The 9779-nt window shown below is 55.7% G+C and overlaps 2 protein-coding genes across 5 annotated transcripts; one reads left to right on the top strand and one right to left on the bottom strand.

The window, feature by feature from the left end:
• Positions 1–1704: 1704 nt before the first annotated feature.
• STK16 (serine/threonine kinase 16) lies at positions 1705–4216 on the top strand (the record flags this gene model as incomplete). Of its 3 annotated transcripts, XM_080690355.1 has the most annotated exons (7): positions 1705–1790; positions 2339–2558; positions 2800–2933; positions 3104–3224; positions 3349–3444; positions 3849–3970; positions 4078–4216. In XM_080690355.1, 7 exons carry the CDS (start codon positions 1705–1707, stop codon positions 4214–4216), a joined length of 918 nt encoding a protein of 305 aa, XP_080546481.1. The 3 variants fall into 3 exon arrangements, with proteins under 3 accessions (XP_080546481.1, XP_080546482.1, XP_080546483.1); XM_080690356.1 differs by lacking the exon at positions 3349–3444; XM_080690357.1 differs by lacking the exons at positions 2339–2558; positions 2800–2933.
• A 1803-nt stretch (positions 4217–6019) lies between these two features.
• LOC308258538 (tubulin alpha-4A chain) lies at positions 6020–7883 on the bottom strand (the record flags this gene model as incomplete). Of its 2 annotated transcripts, none has more annotated exons than XM_080689199.1 (3): positions 6020–6991; positions 7271–7383; positions 7667–7883. In XM_080689199.1, the coding sequence occupies 3 exons, from the start codon at positions 7845–7847 to the stop codon at positions 6020–6022; spliced, it is 1266 nt and encodes a 421-aa protein (XP_080545325.1). The 2 variants fall into 2 exon arrangements, with proteins under 2 accessions (XP_080545325.1, XP_080545324.1); XM_080689198.1 differs by having other exon boundaries at positions 7235–7383; positions 7667–7847.
• Between the last annotated feature and the right edge of the window lie 1896 nt (positions 7884–9779).

The raw sequence follows: 9779 nt of genomic DNA, 5'->3' as shown, positions 1-9779 counted from the left end.
CCTGTTTCCAAATAAAAAAATACGAAATAGGTACGGAGGTAGAAGGGCTTCCAGGAACCCCAGTGCCACCAAAATAAAAAAAAAAAAAGAAGAAAAGAAAAGAAAGGGGAAAAAAAAGAAAACTCCATAAAATAATTTTACAGATGAAGAAACTGAGAATGGAAACATTAAATATCCTGCCCAAGGTCATACTAGCTTATAGAGATGGGCAGAATAACTCAGTTTAGCTTCGCGGTTCATGCACTTAACCTTAGGTACTATTTTTATCTGTTTGTTTTGAGGTACTGGGGGTGTACCTTCTAGCTACACCCCCAGCCCTATTTTTTATTCTTTATTTTGAAGCAGGGTCTCACTGAGTTACAAAGGACCTCACTAAATATCTGAGCTGTGCATGAACCGTGATCCTCTTATCTCAGCCTCCCAAATGCTGGGATGACAAGCATGTGCCACAACGCCCAGTGCTATTTTATCTGTTTTATTTTTATTATTTTTTAATTTTATTTTTGGGGCATTCTACCTTCAAGCTATACCCCCAGCCCTATTTTTTATTCTTGTTTTTGAAACAGGGTCTCACTGAGTTACAAAGGACCTAAGTAGCTGAGGCTGTCTGCGAACCGAGATCCTCCCGTCTCAGCCTTCCAAATGCTGGGCTTACAAGCGATTTTATCTGTTTTAAAGCTAGGAAAAGTGAGGATCTTAGAGGGTTAAGTAGCTTGCTAGAGATCACACAGCTAGGAGGCTATTAGGATGAAATTCAGAAACTGTCAGTCTGGTTCAAGAGTCTGAGCTCTTAAGCATCGCTGACACTAGGGTAGTGGGATAAGGCCAGAACCCTGAAGGTTGTGAGGGATCAGAGATCCAGGGGTCCAGGCTCCAGCACCCGCCCCTCTGAATCCCCCTCGGGCTGGACGGTAGGATGCCGCTTTCTGCACGAGCATGCGGGAGGTATGAAGCCTCCTACCTCCGACATTGGGAGATGGAGGTCCAGGGGGCTGCGGGCTGAGCCCGAGTTGCTCCCCTATGGCCTAGGCGCCTGCGTCTTGACCCCTACTGAAGGCCAAGTTGGGAACCCTCACCCGGGGTCCTGGGACCCGTCCACCATGGTCTAGCCCGCCCTGGAGCTCTCAGCTCAGCGCTCCCACATCCTCCGGATGCCCAGCAGTTGCTAGGATACGACGGGCCGTTACCGTGGCGCAGAGTGATGACGTAACCAACACTTCCGGTCCCTGGCCCTTCGCTTAGCTTCGGCTCTTGCCGGGCCAGCGGGGAGTCCCGCCTTGCGGATCCTGAGCTGCGCGCCCGGAGGCTGGAGGTGGGTTCTGCTAGAGCTGGGCGAGATCCTCCCCTTTGCGGCCTGACGGACGTGGGGGCGAGCCCGCCCAAAGGTGGGCCGAGGTTGGAGGAAGCCGAGTATTCCCTGCGTGGCCTGAGGCTTTAAGCACCAGACTCCAGGCTTCCTGGAGCTGGCGCCGTCAGGGCCTATTTTTCCTAGACGGAACTCTTTTAAGTTCCGAGAACTGGGCCTGAACTCTCCTCTTTGGTACTACAGGGGCTTTCTGGATCATGCCGGACCCGCGACCTGCCCTTATTTTCCTTCCAGCATGACCCGCTGCGCCCCCAGCGCATCGCCTCGAAGAGCCCATTCGCTCTGGAAGAACCCTTCAGCAGCTAAAGACCGTCCTTGAGGAGGATGACTGCGACATTATGGGCCACGCACTGTGTGTCTGCTCTCGGGGAACTGTCATCATTGACAATAAGCGTTACCTCTTCATCCAGAAATTGGGGGAGGGGTGAGTGTTTGGTAATGACTTACCTAGTGCTCAGGGTATGGCCATTCAGAGACAACGGTCTGCACTTGAAAAGGGCACAAGGGTTTTATCTCTTGTCTTCTACCTCACCTGACAGAGCCTTAGCTGAATGGGTCAAGAAAGAGAGTTCTAGACCTAGGCCTCCTAGGTCCACCCTGTGTGCCCTGGTAAGCCAAGGTTTCTTCATCTGTCTAATGGAGATGGTTATCATGTCTAACTGATGGAATTGTAAGATTAAGTGAGATAATGTATATGAAATGTCTTGCCCAGTGCCTTATTCATAGGCACTTGGTACGTGCTTGTATTTATTGAGCATCTGTCACTTGCAGAGTACTATGTTAAAATCATAGGACTTCTCTGTCCCTGCTCTTGAGGAACTTGAACTGTAATAATCTTTACACTGCTTTTAGAGCCACGTATTGGGAGGGTTTCTACTCAGTGCAAGAGGCACCCCTCTGCAAGGGACTTCCTCTGGGTCCAAGCTGGGTGGGAAATGACTGTGGTCCTTCACTGACCCCTTTGGCCCACAGTGGGTTCAGCTATGTGGACCTAGTGGAGGGGTTACATGATGGACACTTCTACGCCCTGAAGCGAATCCTGTGTCACGAGCAGCAGGACCGAGAGGAGGCCCAGAGAGAAGCCGACATGCATCGCCTCTTCCATCACCCCAACATCCTTCGCCTCGTGGCTTACTGTCTGAAAGAGCGGGGCGCTAAGCATGAGGCCTGGCTGCTGCTCCCCTTCTTCAAGGTCAGAAAGTCTCCTGGTTATGGAGGGGGGTGCAGAAGAGCCACCTACCAAGGATTGTGTGAGCAGTCAAGCATGTTAGGAGCAGGGGCCACGCCCAGGGCTTGGGGGTTAGAGGAGACCAGTGTGGGATTCTAACTGTGTGTGGTGAAAGGATTGGTAGACTTTGACAAAGGACCGGGGTTAGGCCCAGGGAGCAGGGGTTTCAGAAACATCTCAGTTGTGGGGAAACTTGTGTTTGCAGAGAGGTACGCTGTGGAGTGAGATAGAAAGGCTGAAGGACAAAGGCAACTTCCTGACTGAGGATCAAATCCTCCGGCTGCTGCTGGGTATCTGCAGAGGTCTCGAGGCCATTCATGCTAAAGGTTATGCCCACAGGTTAGTGGGAGGGCCCTGAGGACTTCCTGGGGCCCAGAGGAAGAGCCTCAGCAAGAGAACCAGGAGGTTTTTGCTCTCCTCCCAAGGAAAGCCCCCTTGATTCTTTTGCTCTTTGGGATACCAGCCTCGATTTCCCAGAATGCTCATGGGTCTTTTTCGCTTCCTTCCAGGGACCTGAAGCCCACCAATATCTTGCTTGGAGATGAGGGGCAGCCGGTTTTAATGGACTTGGGTTCCATGAATCAAGCATGCATCCATGTGGAGGGCTCCCGCCAGGCACTGACCCTGCAGGTAAGGGAGTCTCCAGGACCCTTTGCCCACCCATTTCCCATTCCTGTTCCTCGGTGCATGCTCCAGTTTGGTCACATGACTGTGGCCTGTGCCCTGCTTTTGAGCTCTGGGGCTCCTGTTCCAGGACTGGGCAGCCCAGCGGTGCACCATCTCTTACCGGGCCCCGGAGCTTTTTTCTGTGCAGAGCCACTGTGTCATCGATGAACGGACAGATGTCTGGGTGAGGAGCATGTGGGCAGGAATCTGGGTGCGGAGGGTGCAGCTCTGTACCTGCTGTGGAGTGGAGAGCTGGAGGTCTTTGGTTTCTGTTGCACGGGGCCCCAAGAACCACACGATGTCTCCATATCCCTCAACTTCCTTCCTGGGAACTGTCACCGTTACTGTATTCAGTTGCTCAGGAAGTTCTAATCCTTGCCGCTGAACTGGGTGGGTACAGCTCATTGGTGCTAGAGGCCTTGGCTAACCAAGGGTTGCAGAAGCTCTAGGACAGTGTCTCTGGCCCTGGTGCTACATACGGCCGACTTGGCATATTCTCTTTAGCCTTTGTAGTCTTTCACCATGGAAGTAAAGGGAGAGGTGTCATTTCCATGGATTTCCTTCCAGGGATTAATCACTTACGCTCAGTCCCTAGGCTGTGTGCTTTATGCCATGATGTTTGGGGAAGGCCCTTACGACATGGTGTTCCAGAAGGGCGACAGTGTGGCCCTCGCTGTGCAGAACCAACTCAGCATCCCACAGAGCTCCAGGTGAGCAGTGGAGGGACACTAAGCATTGCCGCTCCCCAGGGCTGGCTGGGTTGGAGCCTTCGCAAGGCGGCAGGGTGTCCTCCATTCCCCCTGCCCTCCCTCCACAGGTATTCTTCAGCACTGCGCCAGCTGCTGGCCTCCATGATGACTGTGGACCCCCAGCAACGCCCTCACATTCCTGTGCTCCTCAGTCAATTGGAGGCCCTGCAGCCCTCAGCTCCTGGCCAGCACACTACCCAAATCTGAACTAACCAGTGGCCATGTTGAGAAGATGGCCCCATGTGGCTTGGGAAGAGGCTCTCGCCCCTCATAGAACGCCATCCGCTCTCTTCAGGATGGTTCTTACAGTTGGGGGCAAGAGGGGACTGTTACCTCAGTCCTGTCTGCTGTTCTGCTCTCTTACCCTCCCCTTCTGACAAGGAACCTGATTGTGGGGAGGACTAGAGAAGTGAAACTGAGAAGATAAGGTTCGCAGCACAACTCTCAGCTGGACTGCTGGACTCATCATGTTCTGCCTCCAAATCTGCGAGCAGGAGAATGTTTAAACAGGAGAATAAAGTGAATGCCAGTTAGTGTGGATCTTAGTGTGTCTGGAGGGAGAGGAGGTACAAGGGGCCCAAGTCTGGTTCCAAGGAAACAGCCTGGCAAGAGGAACTGGTGCCGTGGGCAATGGTGTGACTTCATCATTGCACAGGAGGCAGGTGTCCTTACCCAAGATCTGGCTGGTTGGCGGTAAGTAGTTCTTCTAGCTTGTCTCAGTCATAAACTTAAAGCTGCTCTGGCTTGAGCTGGCTCCTAATTGTGCCAAGAACTGGGCCCAGCGCCCCCTAAAAGCACACTCAACTAGTTCTTTCCTTCCTTCACTCCGGGGTGGGTAGCTTAGTTAAAGCAGCCCAGCCGGTTTGCCAGGCCAAGGGCCTTTGGGTGGAGACACCTGAGGAAGCTTTCAGACAGCTACATAACAGGTCTCCCATCCTCAGCCTGGGGGGGAAGGGGAATGAAATTGGCAGCCATTATGGCCATGTCTCCCTGATTGTTCTAGTTCACACATGGTTAATAATTAAGCTAGTGTGGAACAGCAGCATCCAGCAGCCACTTCCTGCCTGCTCTGCTGAGTAAACAGGGGCCCTAAGACCTGTTCCCCAGGGAAGGGCACCGCGTCCCTGAGTCACCAGGGAGGAGAGGAAAGGGCAGGGTTGGCACCTCCTCCTCCTGAGATTGAAGCTTCCTCCCCAACCACGCCCACCCCCACATTGCTGGCGTCAGCATGGGTCCTGGGGTGCCTATTAGCCAAGCTGAATTGTTCCCCAGAGCCCTGGCAGGAGGCTCCCACCAGCTAGCAAAGAGTTTGAGGCTGAAAGAAAGCACAAACAGAGGGGAAACGACCTCACTTTTAATGGCACAGCCCAGCAAAGCAGCAAGACAGACAGTAGCTATGCAAAGCTGCGGAGAGGTGCAAGGGCACAGACAAGTCCAGATCGCCCTTGTTCCCTCCCATCCCCCAGCCTTATGACAACATGGCTCCATGCCTGGGGAGCTTTGGGCCAGCCCAGCCCAGGCCCATTCCCAAACGCTCGGAGTGCACAGCAGAGCCTGGGCCAAGCCTTGCTTTCAGAGCTGGTGAATGCAGAAGCAGCAGGAAGAATAGAGTAGCAGTCCAACTCTCCAACACAGAAGCAACTGAACATAAACTCCTACTTGGCAAGGAAGTGAAGACTTATCCTTCCACAGTTTGTGGTGGACAGAAAGGTCCGGATGTGGTCCTCATTTCCTCCCTATCCTGAGTACCCCTAGAACCTTACAGGACAGTCCTTAGGGTCTTGATTCTTGGGCCTGGCAAGGACCCCTTGGCAAGCGTCACCTTCAGCCATGGAAAGAAAAAGGGTCACGAGCAGCAAATGTGAGGGCAGTGGTGGTGGCGGCAGCAGCACAGAGGGGAAGGCAGCAGCAGACGCTCAAGTACTCACAGGGGATAAGAAACCGTGCAAGGAAACTTTATTTCGAAAGGATTTTGCAATAAACATAGTGAATAGGCTCCAGGCAGCTGTTCTATTCTTCTCCCTCATCCTCGTCCTCATAGGAGTCGATGCCCACCTCCTCGTAATCCTTCTCCAGGGCAGCCATATCCTCTCGGGCCTCAGAGAACTCTCCCTCCTCCATGCCCTCGCCTACATACCAGTGCACAAACGCCCTCTTGGCATACATCAGATCGAACTTGTGGTCCAGGCGGGCCCAGGCCTCAGCAATGGCAGTTGTGTTGCTCAGCATGCACACGGCACGTTGCACCTTGGCCAGGTCACCCCCCGGCACCACAGTGGGTGGCTGGTAGTTGATCCCAACCTTGAAGCCTGTGGGGCACCAGTCCACAAACTGGATGCTGCGCTTGGTCTTGATGGCAGCAATGGCAGCGTTGACATCCTTGGGCACCACGTCTCCACGGTACAGCAGGCAGCAGGCCATGTACTTGCCGTGCCGGGGGTCACACTTCACCATCTGGTTGGCGGGCTCGAAGCAGGCATTGGTGATCTCCGCCACCGACAGCTGCTCGTGGTAGGCTTTCTCTGCAGAGATCACGGGAGCATAGGTGGCCAGGGGGAAGTGGATGCGAGGGTAGGGCACCAGGTTGGTCTGGAACTCGGTCAGGTCCACGTTGAGGGCCCCGTCAAAGCGCAGGGAAGCTGTGATGGAGGAGACGATTTGGCTGATGAGGCGATTGAGGTTGGTGTAGGTCGGGCGCTCGATGTCCAGGTTGCGGCGGCAGATGTCATAGATGGCTTCGTTGTCCACCATGAAGGCACAATCGGAGTGCTCCAGGGTGGTGTGGGTGGTCAGGATGGAGTTGTAGGGCTCCACCACAGCTGTGGACACCTGGGGGGCTGGGTAGATGGAGAACTCCAGCTTGGATTTCTTGCCATAGTCAACGGAGAGCCGCTCCATCAGGAGGGAGGTGAAGCCAGAGCCCGTGCCCCCGCCGAAGCTGTGGAACACCAGGAAGCCCTGCAGTCCTGTGCATTGATCAGACTGAAAGCAAGAGAGAGAGAGCAATGCAGGTAGGGAGGGGCTTGAGGAACTCTGTTTTAGCTCCATGAAACCTAAACTAGCTCAGAAGTCAGGGTAGACACCAATGTGTATTGCACAGTGGCATCACATTCTGGACCACTACAACTTGAGATTGACCCTGTGAAATGGATCTCAAAAAAAAAGTTTTTTCCCCTCCCAACCACTAGCATAAACTCAAAAGCTCCCTTCTATGCCACTTCTCACCAGCTTGCGGATCCGGTCCAGCACAGGGTCAATGATCTCCTTGCCAATGGTGTAGTGACCACGGGCATAGTTGTTAGCGGCATCCTCTTTCCCAGTGATGAGCTGCTCTGGGTGGAAGAGCTGTCGGTACGGGCCGTTTCGAATCTCATCTGGAATGGCATAAGCCACATTGTTAGGGCAAAAACCACAAGGCTACGGCCAGCAGGGACCTTCCCCTGGGGTAGTAACTGTGGCCAGATACAGAAGCGCTAGCTCATCCTTCTGCCAGTCTGAGATACCAGAGTATGAGAGAAACCCAGATCTGCTGCAGCCCATGTCTGGCTGAGATCAACTTGCCTTCAGCTCCAAGGCTAGGAGCTTCCAGGGCCAGAATATCAGGTCTTGCCTCCCTCTCTGGAGTCACTCCCCCCCCCCCCAAGTTTGTCCTCTCACCAATCACGGTGGGCTCCAGATCCACAAAAACTGCCCGGGGCACATGTTTTCCAGCACCAGTTTCACAGAAGAAGGTGGTGAAGGAGTCGTCGCCCCCACCAATGGTCTTGTCACTGGGCATCTGCCCATCAGGTTGAATTCCATGTTCCAGGCAGTAGAGCTCCCAGCAGGCATTGCCCATCTGGACACCTGCCTGCCCCACATGGACTGAGATGCATTCACGCTAAGGGATAAAGAGAGGGCCACAGTGTCAGTGCCATGCCCATGAGGCCTCGCCTCCTGCGCCTCTCTCCCACCTTGTCACCAGCTAGGATGACTCAGTTGGCAGGAGGGGAGGATTGGGGCTAACAGGTCAGGAAGGCTGGCAGCCTCCGCATGCCCTTGCACAGGGCTCCCCAGCTGGAGCCACCCAGTGGGTCAGGCCAACCGCGCAGCCTGGAGCTGTGGCTCCCCATGACCCTGCCACATTCACAGGACACTCGGGGCAGACACTGCAGCAACCACAAGGGTAAGAGGTTTTCTAGTTGTTTCCAATCCCTGTTGCCCACATGCCTGCTTCTCTGAAGCTGAAGAGGCAGCTTTTCAGAGTCAATAGCCACAGCTGCCCTCAGGTGATTAATGCTTTGCTTTAAGGATGAACTAAAATTTTCTCTCTTCCTTCTTTCCTGTGGGGCAAGAGGTGTCTCTGCCTTTGGATCAGCTGACCATACTGGTCATCAGGATGCCCTCTCCCCCCACCTTTAAATCCCATCTGCTCTGGGGATCAGTCCCATCTGCCTGTCTCCCCGCCTCCACCCCCACACTCCGCGCGTCTTTGCCACCTTCATCCACGGCGTCAGCCGGCACGGAAATAGCAGCGATAATACTGGTGCGCGCAGACGGCAGGGGTGGGCAGGGAAGGCTGTGGGTACTGGGACATTCGCCGCCTTAGGTTATGTCCCTGCCAATCTGAAATTAACCCTCGCAGCACCAAAGTCTGTAGGGCCCGCGCACCTCCCTTCCCACAACGAAATGGCGGGGCGATGTTTTCCAAATACCAGAAAGGGAAGCGGAACCTGCGGTGAGGCCCCAGAGGTAACCGGCCTTGCCCCAGGCATGGGGGCGCCACCCTGCGCTCGGGCCCTACATCCGCTCTTCCTCCCGAGTCTTTCCACTTACATCCCAGCCTAAAGTGGGGATTGGGTTTCAGCCCCCGCTCCTGGGCTATAAATACCACCCCCTACACGCCGCTCTGCCCTCCCCCAACCTGGCCTCGGCCCGCGCTGTCGATCCGCGCCAGCTGTCTCTGCCTGTCCTCCGCGCTCCCGCAGGAGAGGGGCCGGCTAGCCTCACGAGGCCGAACCCCATTTTCCGCCTCCCGTCCCGGCCCAGAACCGGGGTGCTGAGTCACGGGGGGCAGCTGGGGTGAGAGCGATGCACAGGGTCGGCGGACAGGGGGATGCGGCACCAAGTAACCGGACCCGCTTCCACCTCCCTGCGCCTAGCACGTGTCCGGTCAATTCCAGGGACTAGGGGGTTGGGATGCGGGGGCAGCCAAGCGGGTCTTCCTCCGCCCTCCGTAAGGTCCGCGTGACTTCCCTTAGGCGGGTTGGGGCACAAACAGAGGAGACGGGGCGGCGGGGGCACGGACTGCCAGGAGGGCTCCCTCTTTGCTAGTGAAGAATCCCCCCGCACCCCATCCCCCAACCCCGGCCTCCGAAGGTGGACCACACACTAGACCAAAGTCACCGGAGGGGGTGGGGGAATGCAAAACCCTTGCACCTCCTCGAGCCCCCAATGCTAGGAGCAGGGTCGGGAGCACCCCTAGAGAGAAGTTCCCCGAAGGAAGCAACCAGGGCACGGGCGGGACCCGGGAGGGGGCGCACTCACCATGGTGGGTCTGAGCGGTGCGTCTCACGTGGAGTCGGGGTGACGGGTCTCAGTGAGAACTGCGCTAGCTGCAGTGCCGCACCGCTCTTATAGCAGGGGGGCGGGCCGCTCTCCCACTAGGGGCGGGGCATCCCGGAGACCGCGCCCCCAAAGGGTAGGCGGACCCCAGGGTGCGGCGAGCCGGCGTCCTCCCTCGGCCGCGCCCGGGTCCCTCACCTGTCGGGTTTGGGTTCCGAGTTGCGAC

This window comes from Muscardinus avellanarius (genome assembly GCF_963383645.1).
Source record: "Muscardinus avellanarius genome assembly, chromosome: 2".
Lineage (NCBI taxonomy): Eukaryota > Metazoa > Chordata > Mammalia > Rodentia > Gliridae > Muscardinus > Muscardinus avellanarius.
The sequence above is the reverse complement of the archived record's forward strand: the minus strand, read 5'-3'. Positions and strand labels throughout refer to the sequence as shown.